At 37.1% G+C, this 26772-nt stretch overlaps 2 protein-coding genes and 1 non-coding gene across 4 annotated transcripts; all 3 read right to left on the reverse strand.

Moving 5' to 3' along the window:
• Positions 1–936: 936 nt before the first annotated feature.
• On the reverse strand, positions 937–12049 carry LOC147564842 (plasma membrane, autoregulation-binding site, misato segment II, myosin-like, tubulin/FtsZ protein). Of its 2 annotated transcripts, XM_086650508.1 has the most exons (11): positions 11914–12049; positions 11481–11842; positions 10315–10410; positions 8305–8406; positions 8132–8177; positions 7546–7624; positions 7111–7441; positions 3169–3418; positions 2084–2323; positions 1824–1943; positions 937–1601 (listed from the first exon to the last, which is right to left on the reverse strand). In XM_086650508.1, the coding sequence occupies exons 3-11, from the start codon at positions 10384–10386 to the stop codon at positions 1153–1155; spliced, it is 1689 nt and encodes a 562-aa protein (XP_086506634.1). In that variant the 5' UTR covers positions 10387–10410; positions 11481–11842; positions 11914–12049; the 3' UTR covers positions 937–1152. The 2 variants fall into 2 exon arrangements, with proteins under 2 accessions (XP_086506634.1, XP_086506625.1); XM_086650499.1 differs by lacking the exon at positions 11914–12049 and having other exon boundaries at positions 11481–11866.
• A 2100-nt stretch (positions 12050–14149) lies between these two features.
• Positions 14150–17236, reverse strand: LOC147564843 (FkbM family methyltransferase). The gene is made up of 2 exons (XM_086650520.1): positions 16482–17236; positions 14150–15025 (listed from the first exon to the last, which is right to left on the reverse strand). Exons 1-2 carry the CDS (start codon positions 17091–17093, stop codon positions 14663–14665), a joined length of 975 nt encoding a protein of 324 aa, XP_086506646.1. The 5' UTR covers positions 17094–17236; the 3' UTR covers positions 14150–14662.
• Positions 17237–20315: 3079 nt separating this feature from the next.
• On the reverse strand, positions 20316–20389 carry TRNAI-AAU (transfer RNA isoleucine (anticodon AAU)). Its single transcript has one exon. It is a non-coding gene; the product is annotated as a tRNA-Ile (tRNA).
• Positions 20390–26772: the final 6383 nt, after the last annotated feature.

Genomic DNA, 26772 nt, shown 5'->3' on the forward strand with positions numbered 1-26772 from the left:
TAGAGATGTCTTTGAGTAAAACCAATCAGAGACCACTGGGAAACGAAATGTGGTGCCGTTATGAAGTACTAAGACACTATTTCCTAGAGATGTCCTACAGTCACGTTGCCATTATAAGGGACTAGGGCACCATGTCCTAGAGATGTTCGTGAGTCACTGAAGTGCGAATACAGAGAGTATTACTGGTTCCTAGGACATTGACTCGTGCATTTTATGACAAGTTATTAGCACGATAATTTCAAATATGCTGCTATGACACTATCATGGGAGAGCGGTTCCAGTTTGTAAATACTCGACATCAATAGCAGAGATGAAGTGTGATGCTCTTTATAAGGAATGCACCATTTCGGAGTCTTTGATGTGTTTTAAAAATACGAGGCTCTGTGAACAGTTGGTAGCCCAAGTGGTTGCAAAGGGTTGACATAAACTCCAGAAAGCAGAGAAGGTGGAATCTTTAGCTATTAGAATTCAGATTATTAGGGTATAAATAATGTAGTTGGGCTTTCGGCCATTGTTTAGTTGGACTATAGGCCTGGTCTTGTAAGAGGTTGGGCGGTTATCGAGCTTATCACATCTTTGATGTATCAATGTCAAATGTAATGACCATTGTTGATCGTAGTCAATTTCCAAAAAAAAAAAGAAAATACGAGGCTCTGAAATGCCAAAACAGACAAGATTGTTAGCAACCCAGAGAGATGCTCCGCACAATCTTACAACATGTCTGTCTTTTTTCTTCAAAAAATATAACGATCTTTTGGTCAATATACAGTAACAATCGTACAGTTATAGCCACAACTTAAGCTAAAAACGAAAAATTTAAAATGATGATAAATAACCATATATACCGGAAAAAGATGTATTTCGGTTATCGGATATATAGGGCCCAGGATTATTACTAGAGCAAGTTGGATTACCCGGCTCGGCAAAAGACAACCATTTTGAAGGGAAGAAATGTCCCCAAGTCAGATCGTATGACCCAGGCTTTATAGTACTTTCATTTCCGATATTGAACATTTAGTGTAGAACTGTAGATGATTTGATCAACAAGATACAATCAATAAACTTAGACAGTTCGACCTAGTTTCTTAAGTTACATTCTCTACGAAAATAAAGTTACCAAAACAGAAATCAGGATTACACTAACCCTAAGAGTTAATCGGAATCAGAAGACTCTTGAGTATGAGGATCTAATACCATGACAAGCTTCGATAATGATTCTCCCATTTCATCTACTTCTTCCATACCAAAACCCCAACTTTGAAGTAATCCAATCCCAGGAGCTCCTCTCTCAATCCCGAATCTTCTGAGGTTAGTTAAACGTTTATCGATGTACGGTAAAATGGCATTGCTAGATCGAAGTCTTGCTGCCAAAGGAACAGAATGAACATCAAGTGAGCTCCTTGACAACGATCCTGGAATTGGGTTGCTTAAGAGCTCGCCTTTTTGACCTATATGGTTGCCGAAGATTGATGGAAAAGGTAACGGTACTGGAAGAGGAGATCGAGCTACTGATAGATGAGAGAACATCGGTCTAGTTGTCAAACTTTCATATGCATCATTAACTGAATCCTTTACTTCAGAGATCGAAGCTTGCTGACCTCCTGTTAATCAAAAGGAGACAGTTTTACAAACAGAAAGCGTTATTACCCACGGCCAAGAAAGATAATAACAGAGGAAGTTCAATTTATTAGCTGATAGAAAGGTTTATGATCTTTGAAACGAATAATGAATAATTCGAAAATTCGGTGTTGCATCAATAACTGACTAAACTTTAGCTATAAAAAAGAGTAGAATACTAAATCGTAACATATTATAGAGAGTACCTGAAGAAAGAGCTCCATGAATAGTTAGCGACTCTACTTGATGCAAATCTTCGGCATCCTCGTTAATCTCTGGTGTCAAAGAATTCAGACTGTCTAGGAAACTTGGTTGGTTTCGGATACCTGAATAAGGAATTGGTGACACATAACTGATCTTGTGTTTAGTGCAGTTCAAAGCTTAAACAAGAATAGAGCTAGATCAACTTCCAATACAGGAGTTGATGTACAATATTGATTAAATAAACGTGGTAACAAAAGTGTACCTATCAAAGGAGCTGGCATTGCTAGATCAAGAATTGCTACAATATTTTGCCTAGCTTGGCCAGCTAGCATTTGTACCATCCCATTAATATCAACAGCACCAGAAACGTATTGTGAATCTGCAGGAGATGCAAGTGATGCCATCCGGAATGGGAGACTTATGGAGTGAAGTGCAGAAGCATAAACTGCGCTCGAGCTGAAAGGTTTTGTGTCGTCTATGTGAAGAAAGCTAGACACCTTACCTTTAGGATCACAAAAAAATGGGAAAAACAAACAGAAGATGGTAAATCAAATATACTATAGCAAAGAAATAGGGGTGCTAAACCAGCATATAAATTGAGCCCCAAATGCATAAAAGACAAATCCATGATGCACACATACACACATATATATTATGTGTGTGTGTGTGTGTGTGCGTGTGTAACCTAAGTAGTTCCGGTGGGATTGGCTCAGGGTGGGACAAGGTCACACACACATACATATATATATGGTGTTTTTGTAAATAGGCCACAAAATCTACTCTAATAATTCAAGATAAACACCAACTATTTGAAGTTTCACACAACAATTAATCTGGGATTCGGCATGGGATTCTCTCGGGCTACAACCCGATTCTAATCTGATCCATACGTTACTCGAACGAGTCAGGCAATCAAACTACTTAGTAATGGACGCGGAAATGTTTCCAAAAAGTAAACCAAAACTCCCAATTAATGAATGCTAACAAATCTTTAAAATAAATACACAATTGTCTCCAGAAGCAATGTCAGACTAATTTTCTAAGTGCAGTCCTGAGAAACAGACTATATTAGGTATAACACATACTAGAATTGTTGGATCCTCAAGACTCAAGAGGAGACGGTCTTTTGGCAAACAATGGTAATACCGAGACATGCATCTTAAGATGAAGATGACACTATTCGTCTTGAATTTTTAACACTCTGCTTTGTTTGATTTCTTAGTGGTGCTCTTGCTAATGTCTCAAAGACACTCAAAGACATCACTATCAAGAAAACCCATATTCCAAGAAGGAAAGAAACTGGATAAAGCCGACTTTTTTGTAAAAGGAATAGATAAATATGCTTACTTCTAGTCAGCGAAGGTAGACCAAGTGGTACAATCAATTTACAAAAGCTTGAGAGTCTTGAAAATGAGACTGCGTCATGAAGAGCTCTGGAGATGGAATCCTTCCGGTTTAAAGGGTTTATGTAATTGCGAGGATCTCGTGCAGAATAAAGTAAAACTGGAATATTTGTGTATTCATCTGCAATGTTCTCCAAGAAATCTGCAGCTATACTGGAAAAGCCTCCCGAATCATCGACGATGAATTGGAGACCCTGGAAATCAGCATGGGAATTCAGTCAAGACAAAAATAACAGCAAACTAATCCACGTAAAAAATCTGTAAAAAAACATTCAATGATGACAACCTTACCACTCTTCAAGATCTTATCACCACAAGTCCACAAGTCAATCAAGTATTTGAGTACAAGGATTAATGTCTAGTATGTTATAGTTAATCGTAAAAAAAACTAATTGGTGTTACAACCTTGATGATTTAGACTTCTACTAATCATACAATTACCGCAGATATCACATGTGCTAAAGAGTGAAGATCGATATTAGACGTAAACTGGTGAGGCCAAGGAATGAAATGTCGACATATTTCGGCCGAAATGACCGAAATATGTCGGTATTTCATCCTACCGACATGAAAAGTAGGTTACATAATTTTCGTGTCAGATTTCGGTGGAAATCTGACACGAAATTTCGAAAAAATGGAGAAATTTCAAAATTTGAGTGTAAAGATCAGAAACCCTAATGGGTTCCAGACAATTGCTTTTCCAAAAGCAGAAATAATTGATGGGAACAGTAAGATTCCTTCATGATTTCGAAAGTTTATAAATATAACCCATTAATCATCCAATTTTCTTCATCAAAATCAGAAATAACATACCTCTGATCATCTTCTTCTTCTCTGTTAAGGTTATTCAATATTTTTTCCAATTTTCTTCATCGAAATTCTTCATTTTCTTCATCTTTCTTCTCTATCTATCATCTTCCTTCTAGATTAGTCTTCTTCAAGCATTAATCATCTAGTTTATAAAGAAATTTTAGAGAGAGAGAGAGAGATTGGAGGAAGAGGAGTCGGGTTTCTCCCCTGGTGCAAAGAAATCGATTTGGTTTTGATTTTTGGGGATATCTGAATATAAGGATTGGTTTTGTTTTGATACTCAGCAGGTACATCAAAGTTTATGTTTTTTTCATTTTAAGTCCTCAATATTTCATATTAGCCCCCTGATTTAATTGTTCTGGTTAACTTTAGACCCCTGCCTTTATTGTAGAGTTTGTTTTTAACCCCTAAACTAACCAACTTTATTTCGTATTAGCCCTCTAATGGATAATTTATTTTAGATTAGCATATTAGCCCCCTTATTTAACTGTTCTGACTGATTTTAGACCCCTGCTTTTACTGTAGAGTTTAATTTTAACCCCTAAACTAACAAACTTTATTTCGTATTAGCCCTCTATTGGACAATTAATTTAGATCAGCATATTAGCCCCCTGATTTAACTGTTTTGATTGATTTTAGACCCCTGTCTTTACTGTAGAGTTTGATTTTAACCCCTAAACTGACAAACTTTGTTTCATATTAGCCCTCTAATGGTCAATTTGTCTTAGATTAGCCTATTAACTAACATAAAGTATTGCAAATTAGCTCACTAATTGATAAATTATTGCAGATAAGTCCTCTTACTAAAAGTATTTGTTAAAGATTACCCCTTTAATGGTACATTATGTCACGTAAAGGCAAAGCAGACGACATTGGATGGCAACATGGGACGCAAATAGATAAAGAGCGACAAAAATCTCAATGTAGATATTGCAGTAAAATTATAGGAGGCGGAGGGGTCACACGTTTGAAACAACATCTAGCGGGTGGTTTCAGTAATGTTTCTCAATGCCCTTTGTGTCCAAAAGAAGTCAGAGTTCAGATGAACAGAGTTTTGAGACATGGACTTGAAGAGAAGAATAAGAGGGACAAAATCAATTTGGAATTTCGGGAGTCTGTTATGGACCGTCCAAATAGACGAAATGAAACTGTAGATCTTGATAGTGACGATGAAGATTATGAGACTCATCAGTTCAGGGAGGCTGTAAGAAGATCATTGAATGATAGTCGCAGTGATGACTCAAGGCGTTCTTTGGTCTCATCCATAGTCAAAGAAGAAATCGTCTTGGTCATGAACGACTGCATAAACATTTGTTTGTGCACTACAACATGCGACTACGGCTTAAACACCAAAAAGAAGATTACTTAGATTCAGGTCCGATTGACCTCGCAGATATATTCTGCGAAGATGGTGAAGAAGACCCATTATTTGAATGGGTGAGAGAGGTGGGAGAACCTGATATGGATGAGCCAAACAATAGGCCAAATTCTCAGATTGCTTCTGAACTAGGGTTAAATGATGATACCTACGTTAGCACATCACATACCGAAAATGTTAATCGTTTTATGAACACGAGTTCGTCGAGTACTAATTCACCTTCTAACTCGCCAGGAGATAGTGACAACGGGGATGACGGAAACAATAACATGAACAACGAGAGTAATGATGTTGAGGAAGATAATAATGAGAGAAATGAAGGATATGCCCCTTACACAGAGGAACACAACTTTGATCATGCAACACAAGATTATGATCATGGAGTCCCCCAAAGACCAACTGAACCTGTATCGTATTCTCGTAGAAGGAAAAAACAGTTGGCTGAAATGAATGACTCAGGTACTTCTTCTTGGGGAAATAGTGTTGACAATGTTACAAACACTCTCAGTAGTATCGGTATCGACAATAGCTCCTATGGTTACGGTAGTTCATCTGCATCATTTGGATATAACTACCCTAGTCATGTTTCTTGGAGCAACAGTGAAGATGAACGACCATCTATGTTTCTGCCTCAACAACCAAGTTTTGTTGTATACCATGAATATCCCCTAATAGGACCACTACGTGATATTCGTCAGGAGCAATACATTACATACGTGGAACAATATCGGAATTGGTTCCGAAATCGAATGTCATGGGCAGAATATTGCAATGCTATTAGAAATCAATCTCATGTACATCCAAACCAAGATGGTGATGACGGGGGTAGGAGATCATTTTGGTATTAATGTTTAATGTAACAGAATGGAAGTAATTTACAATTCTATCTTAATAAACTATTGTTCGAGTGAAGATTATATCTTTCTATGCTTAATAATGGTCAAAGAGATTTGTAATGAACAATTGCATCATATTTCTTTCATTTCAGCAAAATTGTAAGATTTTCGCAAAATTGTAAAATTTCCACACAGACCGAAACGTGTCCTCGAAACGTGTCCACTTTTCGGCCGATCGAAATTTCCACCGAAAACGAAATTTCATTCCTTGATATTCTTAAAACTGGTAATACTCTGCACAAACTTTTTAGGAGGAGACCCTAATTCGTTGTATAACTTGTGTCGTAATGCGATTTTGAGCCTTGAGCCAAATTACTATGGCCAAAACTAACATTCAGCTGAGACAAGGAGTAAATCTCATTTAAGCCTCAAACCCTGAATACTATGCTAAACAGGTTTAAAAACTTGTTAATTTATTGCTCCCAGTATCTTAATGATGCTGAAAACTCTAAACTAGGCTAAAAATAAGCAAGAATCAACCACTAAACAAATAAAATAAACTACAAAACAATATTTTAACGCGATTCTGAAGTTCAACATCATGGCATAAAGTGGCAAAATAGCGTAGATGCAAAAGGATCCACTGCTCGACAAAGCTATATCACCTATCTTCATGTATTCTTTAACGTAATCTAACATGACTTCTACTCGTATGTGGGTAAGCAATAAAAATAGATACCAGTTATGTTGGATTAACTTGGACTAAGAACTTAAAAAAAAAAGGATTAACTTAGACTAAGAACTTAAAAAAAAAAAATACAAATTCACAAACACATTCTACAAAATTATCAAATTAGAGTACCTGAATGTGGTCACACTCTTCCGCGAAAAAACGGAGCCTTTCATTCATATCTTCTCCATGGAAACCCTCAGAGAAGACATCCCTTCCAATCCCATAATTGTTAAACTCTTGGACATTTGCAGATACTCCGTTTATTTCATACAGACTCTTGGGGTGATAGTGCACCTTTGAAAAATCTGTCCAGAATTGAACATCATTTTGTAGACATTCAACTATGTCTTTATCCTCGACTTTGCTTTGAGGATCACCTGTCTGCCCTTCTTCATACAAGCTTTGCAAAAATAGATTCTTCCTATGAGGTTCAGATACTTGTCGAGTAACAGTACCATTCCTGTATATTAATGGACACAAATGAGTTGTATTATCAAATATATGTATATACACTAGATTTCAAAGGAAAAATGTAAAGAAATTATAAATCCGTTATGAACTCACCATGTATTGACAGATGAAGCATCAGATGATGATATCTCGTTATACAAGGAACCATGTGGACTCAAAGAACCAAGGGATCCTGGAAATATGATGCAATTTGATAAAAGGGAAGCATAAAATTGAAGTTCTCATTATACTTCAAAATTATAACATCAGACTTTCGCAATACAAAGTCACAAACGACTAAATCATTTTGGTTGAAAATAGTACTGTTCACATAGTCAATATCATAAGCTACACTAATTTCACTCCTGTCAAGAAATTCTCTCATCCAGTTTATCCCCAATCTGAACCGGAATCAGAAGCAAGAAGTGGTCCTAGATTAGATACAGTATATAGAGCAGCAATCAGGCCCATTATGGAATGTACTCGAAAAAATACATAGCTTTTAACTCTTAAGCTATCGATGACTCCATGTTAAGATCAAACAGTGGTCTATTTGGTGAAAGAACATAATAAGAATAGAGTTTCCTACATAGCAGCACCGGCAAACCTAGCATATATGTTTTTAATTTGGGAAACAATACAAAATCAGAGGAACAAAAGAAAGGATAAACAATATGAAATAAAACCAACAAGGCCTAACCTTGAAGGTCAATCGAGACAATGCGTGGAGTGTATGTAGGAATGCCCTGCAAAATTGGAAGAAAATTAGACCTCATTACCTCAAAAAAGTTGTCTAAATTTTTTAATATTCTTCACATTTGAAACCAGGAAACATTAATTGATATATCCAAGAATGACATCAATAGGTCCCACCTGTTGTGTTTCACCAGCTCGGTAGAGAACATCCGTATCCAAATATTGATTCTGAAAAACTGGATTCCCATTGGGTTGATCAACCAAGCCAAGCAATTCATCCTTCAAATTTTAAGCCCTTAACATTAATACGCTATTACAACAGAAACAACTGCATCCAACACACTTCTTCATAAATAAACGCAACAAGAAATGCTAGGAAAAAAAAAAGATAGCAAATAACCTTTTAATCATTTTACCATGAAAAATTCAAGGTAAAATGGTACAACAGTAAATCTAATAACCAATATAAAGACTTGTCTCCTGCCTAGTAGAGTAGAAGAAGACAAATGGTACCTCGAAGAATCAATATAAATGACATGCCTCGAGATAACAAATATCTAAGTAAACAAAGGCTAAAGAACATCTGTGATTATGCTACTGGATAAATCCATCTAAGAAATCATGAGCTATTTCTTTTAGATGTGCCAACTATATAATACTGACAAAGACAATCGTTCTAACAAAAAATGTCTTGTACAAACTAACCCTTTACTGCATTAAGAAAATGTTCTAAAAATAAGTAAGAACACGACAACGCCTAGTCGGTCGGGTACTTTATTCCCAAAGGTAAAAAAAGGAAAAAAGAATGTTGTAAAGGCACTTGGGAAACAATTATTACATTTTAAATTTGCACATCTTCGAACATGGCATCCCCGACATTCTTGTGATGATAGTGCATAAAGAATGATCTGCTTTCTCTGATCAGTATTTCCAAAGAGATCCTTGAAAAACATTTGATCAACAATTCGACATGTGTTTCTATCTCCCAATCCCTCCCCTAACATAAAGTCTAACAAATGTAAGAATGTCATGATTACCGGCCGCCACTACCACTACCACAAAACTCATGATTACCTCCTTGCCAAGCATCACACACAATTGAGAGTAGATGAGATTTTAGTTGTAGACTTTTAGGTCCTAAATCTTATTTGAGCTTTGGTAACAACACCAATCAAATCAGTATCCTATAAAACTAGTCTACTTTCTCAATAATGTAGGGTCTGTTTGGTTCCTCCATCTGGAAATTAGTTATTGATAACAAATAAAAGGCATAATATATCCTCCACTTCATGCATGACTAGGTTCTTTTCATATCTCAAGATTAAGAAAAATAAACAATAAACCTCTTAACTCCCAAGACAAAAAAGTGTTTTTTATGTGTTCGCCGTGAAATGATGTACTGCGAGCACAATTTACAATGAGTCGATAACACATCATCTGTAAATTACTTTAAGTGCAAATTAGTTTCAGCAGACAAGTTTGGGATCCCAAACTAATTGCACTTGTATCCTCAAAAGAACAAATCTCAAACAAACATCTTCCTTACATATGTATGAAGTAGACCACGGCAACAAGGAGGGCCCCACAATGGATACTCCTTATTTCAGCTTATTTAGGGCAGACAATATATTCGGAAGTTTCTATTACTTTTAATGCTAAGTATTTACATATCTTGTCTAAATAGGAAAATAGAGTTTAGGCAATACAGGAATCTCATTTAAACAGCTTTAGGGACGCGAAGCCCAATATAAAGATGAGGCTTATCTTTTTTTTCATCGTCTTAGGAATATAATCATTTAAACAGCTTTAGGGAGGCGAAGCCCAAGTTTATCTTGTTCTTTAAAGCTATTAATCTCCGTTAAGTTTACAATTGCGCTCTGCTACATCAAGGTAGGTGCATACCAACTACCAAGAACACCTCATCGCCATGAATCAATGTGTAAACATTTACTTTGAGTTTGGACTCACCAACATAGAAACTCGCAATCACTTTAATCAGATAAGAAGTTAGTTAAAAATTAAGGGTGAGCGTATCAATAGCAGTAGTATTATGCATTTTATTTTCTACGCCACCCAACGAATCAATTAATGATAAACAATGATTGGTTGGAAGTTAGAACTACAAAAACAGCATGAAACTAATAAACCAACATATCTAATATATTTAACATGAAGAGAATTGTATACCTGAAAGTTCCAGAAGTGAGAGCCAATGAAATTGGCGAAACCTCCAACTTGGATAGTTATAACTTCCCTCATATTACTTCTGAAAACGATTAACCCCTAAAAAAGCGAGATTTACTAAGACGGGAACTTTAAGCTAAACCAAGAATATTGAATTTTCAAATAAGACTGAGAGCAATATTGTGGAATCTTAATTTGTATCTTGAATCGTTTTCAAAATATCATAATGTTAAGTCTAATTTGAAATCATGAGAATGATATTTTCCTAGCATATAAGATATCTAGGTGCTGATCATAGTCGGGACTGAACTCGGATAGCCCGAAACATTCTCGGATCCCGAAAATAGGAGAAGATATTTCAACATCCTAGAGCCAAGTTTCTTACTCATGTGTGAGGGATGTAATGTTGAACTGAATATGGGGCGTGTTATGATGGTTAGAGCTAAAAAAAACGTTTTTAAGCTTCAAAGTACTAAAAAAAGTAAATCAATTTAGAGAAGTAGAAAAAGGCATGTCACTCAAAAAACATAACAAATAAAACCAAGTGGTTGAGTCCCTAAACAAGGTTTAAATAAAAGAGTAGTTTCCGAGTTCTGACTTAGCTCACAATCACAAAGATACGGTACCTATGCCGGAAACTGTTCTCCTAGTTCTTTTTCTTTTTGAAGATTCATTACATCATAATTTTATATCATATAGCATGGATACATATAAGGACGGAATAAGCACATAAAGTACCATCTAAACAAACCCTAAAAGCCACTGAAACTAACCCACAAACGCCATGATAACTACTACTACTTTATTTACGTCTACAAATTACACTCCCCAAGCATCAATCCCATGACCTCCTCGTCGCCCAACCAGTTTAGGTACAACCAACCCCATGAGCAGAAAAATATGGGTTAGGTTTTTTACAAGAGGAAAACTGAAAAAAAACATTCATTCAGACATTTCTTCAAACAAATATAATGCATATCAAACGTACAGTTCCTTTTACTACAAAATTTGAATCATCTGAATGTCATAACCACATACGTAATCAATTTAAGCATTAGATTAATCATTCAATTGATAAAGGTGGATCATCTAAAGAATCCAACAAGAGTATACAAGGTTTTGTATAGAGAGGAAGTAGATAGAGAAGAAGAGTGCGACATCAAGCATACCTGGTTTTACGAAAAGGAATCCGCTCTCTAATCGTGTCCTGGTTTGATTTGTAGTAGAGTGGTGAGGGAAGAAGAGAAAAGGTGATTGGTTTTTACAGGGTTGAGGGTTTTATGGGAACTGGCTACCTGTTTTTACTTTCTTCAATCCCGGACTGTCAGGGCAACACTTTCTCCTACGGCACGGGTGAGCAAAAACCGGACCAATTGGCCGAACCAAACCAAGTCGAACCGCACCGATCAATTTTTGGGCCGAACTAATCACCGTTCGACTTGGTTCGGCCGAAAAACCGAACAACCCAAAATCGGTCTGGTTTAGCCTCGACTTGAGTTTCTAGAAACCGCCCAAACCGAACAGACCGAACCTAAGGAAAAATGAAATAATAATCTTGTAAAGTTAGAAAGTGCTAAACTAAAAAGGAAATAATTAGAATACCCGTAATCAAATCTTCCATACTACTATCCGTCCTCCGTGCTAGTTGTTGTTGTTGTCGACTTCATCAACCACCTGTTCAACTTGATTGAAAGAGTTTAAAGGTAAGTCTTCACTGATTTTCTATTTACCACAACCTATTCTTAGTTAGTAACTCAAAATTATAGATTTTGTATTAGTACTTCTATTTATTTTTTTGTAATGGTGGAAAGTACGATGAATTTTTAATTTTAATTTTCGGCATATGTAATGGCGGAAAAGTATGATGGGTTTTTAATTTTTATTTTCGGTATATACAATGAAATGAATAACATTAGTTTACAATTTTCTCTAAATTGTGATCGGTTAAACCGATCAATCGAACTCAACAGAGTCAAACCAAATCGAGTCGAACCATGTCGGTCGGCCAAATGATCGGCTCGACTTCGGCCGACGATTTAGTCAAACCGCCGCTTATTGGGTCGACTTCGGCTTGAGCCAAAATCGAAAAAAAAACGACCATTGCTCACCCCTACTTTTTCTCCGTCTCTCGGTCTTGTCTAATCACATACCCAGCCTGTCTCTCAGTCCAGTCTAGCCAGGTATTCTGGCCGAGATTCAACTGGCATATTAGTCTGCTAGAATTTTAACTCTTGAAACTAAGAGCATCTCCTATGAAAGACTCAAGAAAAACTCTAAAAATCCTATGTGTCAAGTGTGAAAAATGGATCTCTAAGAGCATCTCCAATGCAACACTCAATCTTAGAAACTCTGAGTGTCACTTAAGATTTTTAGAGTTTTTTCTTACAAATCATCTCCAGTGCAACACTCTATTTGGATCTCTAAGATGACGTGTCGAGGGTGGAATAGAGATATCTCAAGAGGACACTCTATTTCTGAAGTGTCGTCTTGAGATATCTCTAATTGTCCAACTCATCAATATTTGATTTTCAACCAATGAAAAATCGAGTCTTCTATATTTTCTAAAATAACTAACTATTTATTTACTAAAATAACTATGCCACATAAGTAAATAAGATAAGTTTAGAGTTTTGCATTGGAGACAAAAAAAAAAAAAATTGAGGATCTCTTTTAACACCACATAGGAGTGAGAATCTCAATTGAAGCTTGACACATAGGATGAATAGAGATTTTTTTTAGTTTTGCATTGGAGATGCTCTAAATGACCTCTTTCCTATTTGGCCATTTAAAGACACTCTATTACAAAACCTTCTCCAATGCAACACTTAAGAGAAACTCTAAGAACCTATGTTTTTGTTTAAAATTTAGAGTTTCCTCTTAAGGATCTCTAAAATAAATCTTGACACATAACTTTAGAGATTCATGTTAAGTTTTGCATTGGAGATGAATTTTAAAGAAAAACTAAAAAAAAATCCTATGTGGCACTCTAAGATTTAGAGTTTGGGTGTTGCATTGGAGATGCTCTAAAAGGCAGAATATCCCGGTCGAGATTCAACTAGAATATTGGTTGGCTGAGATTCAACTAGAATATTAGTCCGCCAGAATTTAACTCTTGAAACTAAAAAAGAAAAGCCACGTATGCAGGTCGAGATTCAACTGCAATATTGGTCGTCCAAAGTTAGAGTAGATGTCGATGAAGATGTAATGAGAAGAAAGAGGAAGACGAGAAGAGAGAACGAGGGTAGATCCCTCACTGCCACTATCTACCCTTTGTGTGTGACGAAGCGGGTTGAACGAGGGATATAGATGCCATTGTGAGTGACAAAGCGGAGTGAGATAGATGTGAGGGACATGGTAGTGGGCCGGTGGACCTTACTGCCACTATCTACCCTTTGTGTGTGATGAAGCGGATTGAACGAGGGATATAGATGGCTTTGTGTGTGACAAAGCGGAGTGAACAAGGGATATAGATGTGAGGGACATGGTAGTGGGCCGGTGGTGAAACAACTCAACAAGGGAGAGATGGTGGTTGTCGTCGTGGACCTCAATGTAGTTTTTTTTTTGTTGAAAACCTCAGTGTAGTTGATGGTAAAAAAAATGAAGATCTTTGTAAGCCCCCATACCCTAACATGGTTACACAGTCACCACTCCGAAAAAAATTAAATGCATGTATTAAGATGCGAAGGCTTCTTATTCCACACCAAGGTAAATACGTTTTCATTCCATATCGGCAAAAAAAAGTGGTACCCCATATATTTCGATTGATGAATCCGTTAGCATGTCTTTTAGGGCATTCCAACCATTAATTCATCAATCAACAAATGCAGCAAAATACTTAATACAAAGGACCTTTAAGTCATTAAGACGCTATTCAGACTAAATTTGGGATCAATAAGAACCAGTTCAAATTCTGAAAGAAAAAATCACATTCAAAAGTAAGAAGCAGCTACAAATTACACAATCAACCAAAAATCAAATTCATAAAACTACACTAATACAGAAAAATGAATTATGGCACCCAAAAAAGGATCTGTCAATTTGAATGTGTCTGATTATCATTCAACAAGCCAGTCAGTGATATTCCATCATTCAAACAAGCAATTCCAACTCCTAAATCTGTCCCTTATTCACCTTCCTTTTCGAGGCTTATCGGCCCTGAATCAGTCCTTCAAGTTTTCTAAAGCTGAACGGTTAAGAATATTTACTATTTCATGTGTTACCATACTCTATCTCAGATCAAGTGTTGTAGTTGGAAACATCGATATCGGAATCATCAAATCCAACTCTCACAAATATCTCATCAAGATAAGCAACATAACTCGTAACTGCAGTGGTTTTCACGGTTTTAGAACTATTCCTCCTTGGTGCAGTGAGCATCTGTTCCATGCTGAGAACAATGATGATAACCCATACTACTAAGATAATCTCGGATCTCTTTGGAGCTGCTGTTACTGGCTTTAAGTAATCGTTCGTCTTCCTCGTAAATTAGGTATGGAGCTTCACCACGCTTTCTAGATAAAATCTTAGAAGCTCCTTTTAGTACATGATATTCCCAACCTTGAACGTCAATCTTAATCAGAAGTACTCGTTCTGAATCTGGGATTACTTCATTTAAAGGTATTGATCTCACTTGAAGCTCAATTTCTTCATTCGACTTGAATGCTAACTTTGCACCAGTAGCAGAAACAGCACTGTTGTCAAGCCGACCTACCAACTGGTGAGAAAATCAACAAAAAAAAATATGGGAAGTTAAAGCACGTACAAGTAAAAGAAAGTAAGTATTTGGCGACATGAAGTTGAGAAGAATTTATTTTGGATGCTTAAAGTATGATTTCTTACTCTGATTCCTGTATATCCTATTTAAGTGGATGGTCCTAATACTCAATCAATTCTTACATGCTCCAGAAAAAAAAAAAAATAGGTTTCTTTTTACGTAGGCCTGTACATGTTAACTTTTCCATTTTATAAGGAGCAACACCAATCTTGTAGTTAACTAGTTACACCTATTGATTTTAATACAGAAACTGGGTTAATTAAGGCTGAAGATTTCGGTATGGCAAATTTGGAGTTCCAGGATCATCTACTATCAACTTTCCTATGAGCTTACACATATCGCTGTCAAATGACTCGCCATTCTCTGCTAAATGCCTTATTTATCATTGGAGTAGAAAGATGTGCTGGGCTAAAACCATCTCTTTTGTTAGTATGGTGGAGTGTCGGGAGGCTTTTATTTTTTCTTTGTAATGTTGTTTTAGTGCATCCCTTTCTTTGTTTTTAGCCTTTCAGGCTTCCTTGTATTCCCTCCCTTTTTTCTTTATTTAATCAAATTATTCAAAAAAAAAAAAAAGAATTTGGGTTAATTAAGGCTGAAGATTCCCCGTATGGTAAATTTGGAGTTATTGGATCGACAAATTACCCAAAACAGTCCGGGGAATTCTTTCACTGTCCGAAGAAGGGGGAGGGGGTTAGAGTATCTAGTAAAATTGGTTTACACCATGACTTCGGTTAAGGACTCCAGAGCAAGTTTACTATGAGCTTACAATATATCGCTGTCAAATGGCTTCCCCGTTTATCTCTTAATTGGAAATAAGATCAATTAAAGATACTGATCATACCAAATTCTAATGTTTTTTCATACGTGATACATCTATACTGAAACATTTCCATGCATCTAAGCATCTAATATATCCAGTTGCACGAACCATAATGTTAAAAATGCTGCATGATGAAAGACATTTTGTACCTCAAAGCAATATAGAAGGACGGAATCATAGATTTGGAATCATTTCTTGCAGGAATGAGCTCTGGCGTGAGATGAGATCTCTTAATTGAAGTATACGTTCGTCATGCTTTGTGTGGAGACGTGATTACCGAAGATAAAAACAGGATGCTTCGATATCTAGTAGTAAGAGTACTAGGTATAAGAGAGGTGGGATATTCAATATTTCGGCATTCAAGTGTTTCTAAGAGACATTAGGGTTAGATTAAAATGTATGTTGGGTACTTTAGCTTTCACTAAACTAACACTAATCAAATTCATTACAAAATTACACATTAAACAAATTATATTAGCATAAGAAAGATTGTAACTTTATAAGTGCCTGCTAGATCACAGTTCAAATCTGAAAACCAAAACCCTAAAAAGAATACTGCAATGGAATCGAAATTACCTTGTGGAAAGTGATATTCCCAAGCCGATCTGAAGCAGCAGCTTCAAAAACAGTAACTAAATCACCAACTCGATTCATAAAAATCCCATCACAGATCCTCTGCAAATTCTCAAAAACAGGTTCAAATGCCAAAACTTTAAACCCCATAGCAGAAGCAGCAAAACTAGCCATACCCACATTAGCTCCAACATCAACAACATACCCATTTTTCCCTTTCATCTTCTCCAAAACCTCTTGAATTGTTACTGAAATATCAGGTTTTCTAAAGGGTTTTCCTTTCATCATTCGAACAATATTTTTATGAGGTTTATCAGGGAGTGAACCAAGATCAGCTAATGAATAAAGAAATGGGTAACGAACACCTTCAACTATATTAGCAATAACTGGATATGATTGAGGACATTTCAAACAGTCAAATGGGTTTGCCCAGTTAAATTGAGATTGGGGTCGAGTAGAGAATTGGTTGATGAAATTAGGGTTAGGGTTAGAATTATTACGAAAAGATAAGAAGGAGAAGAAACAGAGAAAGAAGAGAAAGATTGGAAGAAAGAAGAGAAGATTTCTAGTTGAGAGTAATGGTGACTGTTTCTCTCTCTTCCAAGCATTTGCCATTTATGAGATCTGAAATTTCCTCAAAATAAAATTCAGAAATTTATTGAGATATTTGGGGGATTTTGGTGAGAAAATAGTGAAAGAAGAAGAGAGTGATGGCAATGGCTATGAAGTTTGATCTAACTTTTCAGATAAATGTCGTTGATTGTTAACGTGGGCCTACTCTTAATAAGCTATGGCTTCTTCTCTGTCCAGGTCCATGGGCTCTATTCTAATTTTAGTATGAGAATTTTGGGCACAACCACTTATACAAACCCTCAACCTCTACTAGTTAATTTTTTTTTTGTTGAAACTACCTCTATTAGTTAATTGATCAAAGTAGTAAATCACAATGGGGCGGGCGGGTTGGTACAAAAGCGCACGATCCAACCAGTTTACAAGCAGCGTCAAATCGACATGACCTATATTTATTAACGGATTGGAAAGACGCGCCACGACCAAACGTGCTGGGACATGCCAAGATTTTTCTACTCTAGTCCGTCTAGACACACTCCATTACAAAATGTGATACGAGCCCACGAAAGTGAACCGCCATGACATGTGAAACGTCACACTATTTGGTTAATTGGAAAGATCAATCCTAGTACTAGTGGTTAACTTCATGTGATGACTTAAAAAGTCTCTGGAGGTGAGCTCTGACGATAGGATGTGAGGTTTCTATAAGTCATCAAACTCTACCAATAAATTTGAAAATTGGATTGAGTTGTCAGGGCTCAGCACGACCTAATACTGACTAGGGCTCTTGACGTGGTAAACTATTTTGTGGCCAAAGTTTTTGTGTCTGATACAACTCGATCCAGTGCGAACCACTAAATCAAAGATTGTGTTTTTTTTGTTTTATACATCATTGACATAATAATGTCATGAGTGCCATCTGTTGGAATCGGAGTCGATTTTAGTTCGACCCGACTCGTCAAACTTTGAAACGGAACGCGCCATTGCGTTCGTCTCGTCGAGCTCTTAAATTTAGAGCTAAGAATCACTCGAATTCGATTCCGGATGAATGAGAAATTCTAGTTTAAAGTTTGGACGAAGATCGGTGAAATTATGGACTAAAGCGTCAAACCGGACAAGTTGGATTGAGGGCCATTTGAGCGAAGCGAACACGTCCAGATCTGGACGGTTAGCGTTCACTCCGTGGGAAATGAAGCGATCTAACGGTCGCGCGGATATGGCTTTGGGACAACGTTGGGGTGAGTGCAGAATCGTTGGATCCGCAAGATCCAACGTGCGCGTCTTCTCCGCGTCGGGCTGAGTGGGACAAATCCCATCTTTTAATCTAGCCGTCGCTTTCTTCATCTAGTGGGTACAGTTCGGGCACCATCCAATGGCAGGCGTTTGTTCCGCGTTTTTCACCCAGATCCGACGTCCCAAGGTGCACCGACTCCAATTTCAGTTAATATTTCAGTTTAGTCCACCCTTTCGAAGGGATACATCCATTAACCCCAAAAGACACTATATACCCATTCAATTCCTATATAAACCATCCAAAACCATTCCAATTCTCATCAATTCATTCTCTTCTAACAATTAGTATTTTGTGTGTTAGAATACTTATTGGGAAGTAATTCTAGTATATCAAGAAAAAGGAAGAAAGAAGTTTTGAGTGAAGTGATAATCTTAAAGCGTCTAGAAGATCGAAATTCATTCTCTTATTCTCTTCTATTTTAACAAACAGTTTCTGATTTGGAAAGTACTCTTGTATATCTAGAAACGCTTCTAGCAAACAGTTTCTGATTTGGAGAGTATTCTAGTATATCTAGAAACGCTTTTAACAAACAGTTTCTGATTGGGAAGTATTCTAGTATATCTAGAAAAGGAAGAGAGAAGTATCCGAGTGTCTAGAAGATCTATTCGCCTCAAGAGCTCATATTATTTACGAAGGTTCGCCCGCTTTCAGAATATTGAAGTACCATCTTAAAATTCTGAAAGCATAGTCATTGTATCCCGAAGGCATATACCCTAACGTTTGTTCCGCGTTTTTCACCCAGATCCAACGTCCCAAGGTGCGTCCAATTTCAGTTATTATTTCAGTTTAATCCACCCTTTCGAAGGGATACATCCATTAACCCCAAAAGACACTATATACCCATTCAATTCCTATATAAACCATCCAAAACGATTCCAATTCTCATCAATTCATTCTCTTCTTCTCTTCTCTTCTAACAATTAGTATTCTGTGTGTCGGAATACTTATTGGGAAGTAATTCTAGTATATCTAGAAAAAGGAGGAAAGAAGTTTTGAGTGACGTGATAATCTTAAAGCGTCTAGAAGATCGAAATTCATACTCTTCTTCTCTTCTCTTCTAACAAATAGTTTCTGATTTGGAAAGTACTCTTGTATATCTAGAAAGGCTTCTGGCAAACAGTTTCTGATTTTGGGAGTATTCTAGTATATCTAGAAACGCTTTTGACAAACAGTTTCTGATTGGGAAGTATTCTAGTATATCTAGAAAAGGAAGAGAGAAGTATCCGAGTGTCTAAAAGATCTATTCGCCTCAAGTGCTCATAGTATTTACGAAGGTTCGCCCGCTTTCAGAATATCGAAGTACCATCTTAAAATTCTGAAAGGATAGTCATTGTATCCCGAAGGCATATACCCTAACGTTTGGTACTGTTACGGGGGTGTAAAATGTCTTAAGGAAAGAGAATTTATTCTCCCTCGACTTCATTATCTTTTGTCTATCTCGGTTAATCCGAAAGAAGGAATTACTGATAAAGTCGGTATTCGCTTATCATTTATCTCTCTATAACTTAGAGAAAGGAAGTTCCCTACTTCAACCCAGACTCCGACTTAATCAAAACCAGACAGAGTTAAAGTGAACTCAAACCATAACCAGAGGAACAACACTATCTCCTACTTTTACATTAGGGATGGTAAAACAACCCTAGAGTTTGCTTTATTGCTCTGTCCTAGTCCATGGCCCATGAGGGCCTATTCGCATGAAATTTATACAACTAACTTTGCTTAATGGATGGAGAACTAAAGAGCCAATTAGAAAAGCCCTTGTCAGTAAGTATATGTGAGTCCAAGGGCATCCGAATCCAAAACTGTATGGCCGACCAGCAACCTCGATCTTAACCGATATTGTGTCTTGGGGGGCCCCAACATGTTCAACTCGAGTATGTAGCAGTCTATTAGCATATCTAAGAAAAATTACTTTTGTTTTGTTGAAGGGAAAATTCAGTTTTTGGGTTTAAAAGAAAAGAAAAAGAAAATAATGGCCCATGCAGGTCTCGAACCTGCGACCTTCGCGTTATTAGCACGACGCTCTAACCAACTGAGCTAATGGGCCGAGATGTTTTGTTAACATAGAAAAACCTTTTTAATAAAGTCCATAATGTTAATAAATAACTCCTTCATATCGGATAACTTTCCTTAAGAAACCACTAGGAAAATCACATCTTGTATTACATTAATTGAACTCCACTTCATTTGTACCAAAATTATGAAGATGGTGCTAAATCTATTGAACTTTAACTTGCCTAAAGAAATCACCATTAAATTTAGAAAAGTCTACCTAATTACAAGAAGAAAACAAAAACAAAAAAGAACCAAATAAAAGTCATTGATTTCTATCTCCACTCAACCTATGACCAAGGCCGTGCTTGACAATTGAGGGGATCAGTGCCAAACTTTAGTCGAGACCTATTTGTACGAAAAATATGCAGACAATTTGTTTTACACACTAAGAGATATTTTTATGAGAGATCTGATGCTAGTCTTTCGTAAATTGTTTGGAATATAAACTTTTTATGTAGCACGATACTATCCAAAATTAGCGTTGGACTTTTGTCTTCCGGTATAATTTGTTAGTGAAGTTTGAACCTTAGTATCTTCATTAGAGTGATGAGATTAAGGGTGGGAAAAAGATCCGGAAGACCGCTATCCGACCCGTTCGACCGAGATAAAAAGTGTCCATGGACACCCGATGGTCATAACGGTCAGTGTCCGACCGGCCCGAAAGAATTGGCGGACGGCCACGGTCAAAATTTTATGTCGAAGGACCGACCGCTGACCGACCGGTACGAGTGACCGAATAGGTTGACCGACTAAACTGTCCTCATTTTTAGAAGTTGACCGTTGAATTTTATAGACATATAAATATATGATGTTTGTTGGCTATAGTCATATAGTCCTCTAGAAGACCAAACATTAGTGAATGACTTAATTATATCTTGTCAAATGATGATCAACTGTGTTTTTTCTTTTTTATATTTACTTTTGATTTCTTGGCTAAACATCTTCATTTGTAAGTAATTTTGTTTGTGGTAATAAAAATAAAGTTCTGAATTAAGTAAATTTATTGGAAAGTCCGGACCGAGACCGTCTGGTGTCCGACTGGACTGGTAAAATAAACGGTCTTGGACGGTCAATGGACAAAGAATTCTTGAGAGTGACCGTCCGAGTCCGCCCGAGTAAATAGGTGGTCACCAACAGTTGATGTCCGAGTCGACCGTTTCGATGAAGTTAGAGTCCAATACCGACCGGTCCGGACCGATTCCCACCCCTAGATGAGATATAAGGCTTTTACAATCTATTAATAAGTAAAAGGAGATGGATAGATGATATAAAGATTTGTGAGAAGGAGATACTAGATTGGGAAAAAAAATCAAATTAAGGAAAAAAAATCAAAATTTAACTGCCTTCAGTTGGTCTCGAACCCAATACCATTAATATGAAAGCCAAACTACTTACCCACTAAGCTGCCACTAGTTGATGAAGAAAAAAAGGAACCACACATTACTAAATGAAACTTTATAAGAGATGAAAGAAAAAATGGGCCCCTTGTGGTGGGGGCCCGGTGCGAGAGCACGGCCCGCACTCCCCACCACACGGACCTGCCTATGACTTATAGATTTTAAGAGTACATGTCATATTGTTGGGGTAAGATCACGCGTGCTATGTAATTTCTTTCCTGACTTAGAGATATAATTTTTTTGAATTAGTAAGCGTGTGCCTCGAACCCTTGACCTTTAAGTTGGAAGACTTACCTCTTACCACTTGAGCCAAGGGTTGTTGGCAGTTAGAGATATAAGTTATTATCAACTAATCTACCATTATTCAAAAAACCTCATCCTCATATCGAACCATGGAGGATGTTTATGATGAGAGGTGTACACTGTACACCAAGAATTACAGGTTTTCCTTTTTCTTCTTTCTCTAGCTAGGGTAAAGGCCTATTAAATTATCCACATACACATCCACCTTCTTTTGTGGAAAACCCAAACAGCAATTATAGAGAGAGAAAGTAAAAGGTAAAGAGAGGAGGGGTAATGGAGCCACCATCAACACAAGGGGGGATGAGTATACCTGGAACAGAACTTGTAGAAGATAAGATCTTGGATTCTTGGTATTAATCTTTTTAACTACTACCCATCTCTTAAAAGTTTCAATTTTTGCCTCTCTTACTACTCTGTTTCTCTCTCTCTCTATGTAGTTCTAATTGAGGGTATGTTTTGTTGTTTGGTGATGTGATGCAGGCGCATAAACATGTGGGCCCACGTCCACGCGTGCCCACATCCTATTCAGCCATAATAGTAGTTTTAATTAGTATAGGATTAGGAAGTTACTTTAGTTTGATATTTCTTTATTTTGAAGTTTCTATGTTTTGAGTATTTTATTATTTTAGGAATCCTAGTTTCTATCTAGGAAAGATTGTTATCCTATAAAAGGAGGTCTAGTCTATTTTATTATTCAGATTGAAGAGAAAACCAAATCAAAGTTTATTGTTTATTAAGTTTATTCAGTTATTTTACCGTTCTTCCTTTACTTTATTTATCGTTTTTATATTTCCGCTGCGTCTACATCATGTGGTATTCAGAGCCACCAAAATTTTGGGCTAGTGATTCTGGAAAAAATTTTCCAGACCAGTTAAATCCGTATCAATCGTATTCTATTCGTCAAGATGATTATATTCAATCAGATTATACTCATCAAGGGATAACGAATCGATGTTTATGTGCATCATGTTTGTATGAGAATAAGAATTCGTACGATTATAATTGGAATCCGGGAGAAACCGTACGAGAAAATTCATCACAACCTCCTCCCTCTTATTATCCGACCAAAACCGAACCATCACCACCACCTCTGTACTCTTATACACCACCTTCGTACTCGTATACACCACCACTGTACTCACCATCGTATTCACCACCTCTACCATCTTCGACAACACCACCGCCACAACCGTCGCCTTTTTCAGAAACGCTTCAATCAAACTATTATATATCACAACCGGCTCCATGTCAATACAAACCGTCACCACCACCAGTGTTTTATACATCATCACCTCCATCTTTTTCTTTTCCTACACCATATTTCCCATCGCCTCCATCTTCTTATTATTCTACATCTAAGCAAGTTACTACAACTTTCGAAGAACGAGAAAACATTGAAAGGGACCTCTTCCCCGTGCCACAGTTGGAACAATCCATCCACAACACAGTTCAACAACTTCCAGAGCTCAACAACAAATTTAACGGTATGCTACATATAAGTGACGAAGAGTATTTATCGCTAAAGTCCGGTTTGGATAAAATTCTACATCTGTGTGACGACATCAAAACAATAATACATCAACCATGTTCTTCACATATTGTATCATTCCATCAGGAAAAAGAAAAAGAAGAGTATGAAGAAGTTGGAGAAGATGTTCAAGAAGATGAATCGTCCTTAGAGGAAGAAGAAGATATTCGTAGTGTGCGTAGTTTGACCAAGGTCACTCATCAAGAACCTGTTATGGGTCTTCGGGTAGGTCGTCAAGAACCTGCTATGGTTCTTAGGGTTGACAAAGAAAAAGGTTATATCGATTTTAGTAAGAGAAGAGTTGTTGAAGAAGATATTCGGACTTGTGAGGAAAGGTATAATACTTGCAAACTTGTTCACTCTATTGTGCGTCATGTTGTCGAGACTCTTGCACTCGATTTAGAGAATTCCTACATCCATATTGGTTGGCCTTTGTATCGCAAATATGGGATTGCTTCTGAGGCATTTAAACTAATTGTGGTAGTTCCTGATTCTATTCTAGATACGCTAACCCGTGAAGTTACAGAAGTAGCACCTGATGGGCAAGAGGTGACTAAAGTGGTACATGCTTTAACACCAAAGGTGAAAGATTCTATTATAACTAACATAATGAGAAATATGCTCACAGGATTAATTGCAGGAAATAATCTTAAGCCCAATGCTTTCAACATCTACAACAAACAAATCAATAGGTCTCAAGTGACACAACTTGGCTTCTGGAGAAACAAGTTGAAGTCAAGAATACGATCAAATACGTCATCTGGATCAACCGAATTTTTATCCGTTAGACTAAATAACGAAGGGAAGGATGAAGAAGCGAGACGTCTCAGGTTTGTCTGCTTTGCAATTGACGGAATTGACGAGCATATTGATGTTGATCAATCAAATTACACAAGCATGCTCATTGATGTCTCTGACATGCTCGATCCAATGCTCCTTAGAAAGATCACTGAGTTAGGCATTCTTGATAAATTACCTTTTGTAAAACAGCAAACTTCGGCCGACAAAATTAGTTCGTGTGATATGATGGTTTGGAAAGTAACTAAATATCCACGTAATTATCGAGTTAGGGTATACAAATTTCACGAAGATGAACGTGGGAAGGTAGTTTTTGAGTGCCATATTAACGCTACATGTTTTCATATCGATAACTTAATCGAATTCGGTTACGTTAATACTTCGGCTCGTGATGAGAAATTTTGGAAATTAGCTACAATAACTCTTACTTCACGCTTGCTCATATTATTTCACACGTTCTTGAAGATTATCAAGTGGTTGAGTCTACCGTGGGAAGATGGCGATATCAATGTTGTTGATTCACTTAAGCTAATTTGGCGAGACTCATTACAATATGGGAATGAGAATGAGGTTAACACTTTCTTGGACATTGGTATCCTCCACATTCAAGGCAAAATTCGTTCGAAGTGGACGTTACGAATTGCCTTGGTGGTATTCATCTTATGCGGATACATCAAACTTTTCTTAATCAAACGGTTCGGGACGAACCTTCTGGGGAACAGGGTGCTGATGCAGGCGCATAAACATGTGGGCCCACGTCCACGCGTGCCCACATCCTATTCGGCCATAATAGTAGTTTTAATTAGTATAGGATTAGGAAGTTACTTTAATTTGATATTTCTTTATTTTGAAGTTTCTATGTTTTAAGTATTTTATTATTTTAGGAATCCTAGTTTGAGTCCATCTAGGAAAGATTGTTATCCTATAAAAGGAGGTCTAGTCTATTTTATTATTCAGATTGAAGAGAAAACCAAATCAAAGTTTATTGTTTATTAAGTTTATTCAGTTATTTTACCGTTCTTCCTTTACTTTATTTATCGTTTTTATATTTCCGCTGCGTCTACATCATGATGCAGTTGTTCATGCTGTTATGATTTCATGGATAGTTTTTTTTATTTCTTTTGTTGTTCACTCTGTTAGTAAAATACTATTAATTTTGTAGATTGATTTATTTTAGTAGTATTTCAGAGTGAGGACATATTCAGTTTCTCTGTGTTTCTCTGGGTATCTCTATAAGGCATATAATGAGTTGATATTGATTCTATCTTTTCAACCCTTTGTCTCCTGCCTTTGGTAATCAATTTTACTCATACATCCCTATCCAATGGCGGGAGAAGTGAGTTTTTTCTGTCTCTAAAATTTCAGTCTGATTCGTTTGAATGATTGATTTAGTTGTTGTTTATTTTTTTATTTACGTCTGAATTTGCTGAATCTGGATTTGCTGAATCTGAATTAGCCGAATCTGAATTGGTTGAATTTGGATGTTTGTTTTATAAATCGGAATTATGAAGTCTTGAAAAATTAAGATTACATTTATACCCCTAATTAATATGAAATTTATTTCTTTTTAATCTTTGGTCTCTTGAGCAAATAAAAACAAGTTATAAAAACTCTAAAAAGTAAAAACCTAGGGATACATTCTCTGTATACAAAAACCAAAATATTTCAAAAGTCTCCATCTCCCTCACCCTCACCGGATCTCTCTCTCCAGCCAAAACCATTGTCGGACATATTTCTACACCGCCAGACCTCTCTCCCTGGCCGGATCTATCTCTCTCACCAGATCTCTCTCTCACCAAATCTCTTTTCCTTGCCAGATCTATTTATCTCTCTCTCTCGCCGGATCTCTCTCTCTCTAGCTAACTCTCGCCGGATATCTCTCAATCTCCGTCTCTGACCGAAGGTAATCAAAGCTAAGCCTCACCATATTCGGCGAGGGTCTCTCCGTTCCCCCTTTCTTTCCTTTTCTCTGTGGTGGTTGTGGTGACCGTGATGTGTGGTGATGGTCGTGATGTATGGTTGTGGTGGTCGTGATGTGTGGTGGCGGTGGTCGTGATATGTGTTGATGTGCTATGGTGTTGACGATGGTGGCTTTCGTGTTGTTTTGACGGTGGTGGCTTTCGTGTTGTTTTGACGGTGGTGGTCTAGCTTACGTCTTCGGTGGTGGTTTTGGTGTTGTGTTGACGGTGGGGGCCTGACTAGGTCTCCGGTGGTGGCTATGTTGTTGTGTTGACGGTGATGGCCTTAGGTATTCGGTGGTGGCTTTGGTGTTATGTTGACGGTGGTGGTGGCGGTGGTGGTGGTGGTGGTGGTGGTGGTCTGACTTAGGTGGCGGTGGCGATCTGACTT

This window comes from Eschscholzia californica, unplaced genomic scaffold (genome assembly GCF_041429995.1).
Source record: "Eschscholzia californica isolate CP2 unplaced genomic scaffold, dmEscCali1.0.p SCAF_1, whole genome shotgun sequence".
Taxonomy (NCBI): domain Eukaryota; kingdom Viridiplantae; phylum Streptophyta; class Magnoliopsida; order Ranunculales; family Papaveraceae; genus Eschscholzia; species Eschscholzia californica.

Excerpts from the sequence above, each read along its gene's own strand:
- LOC147564842 (XM_086650508.1), bottom strand. The coding sequence starts at position 10,386 with ATGAGGGAAGTTATAACTATCCAAGTTGGAGGTTTCGCCAATTTCATT. Across the intron at positions 8,178-8,304 it reads GAGCTGGTGAAACACAACAG|GGCATTCCTACATACACTCC; the intron begins GTGGGACCTATT and ends CCAATTTTGCAG. Across the intron at positions 2,324-3,168 it reads TCTACCTTCGCTGACTAGAA|GTAAGGTGTCTAGCTTTCTT; the intron begins GTAAGCATATTT and ends GTGATCCTAAAG.
- LOC147564843 (XM_086650520.1), bottom strand. The coding sequence starts at position 17,093 with ATGGCAAATGCTTGGAAGAGAGAGAAACAGTCACCATTACTCTCAACT. Across the intron at positions 15,026-16,481 it reads GGAATATCACTTTCCACAAG|TTGGTAGGTCGGCTTGACAA; the intron begins GTAATTTCGATT and ends TTTTCTCACCAG.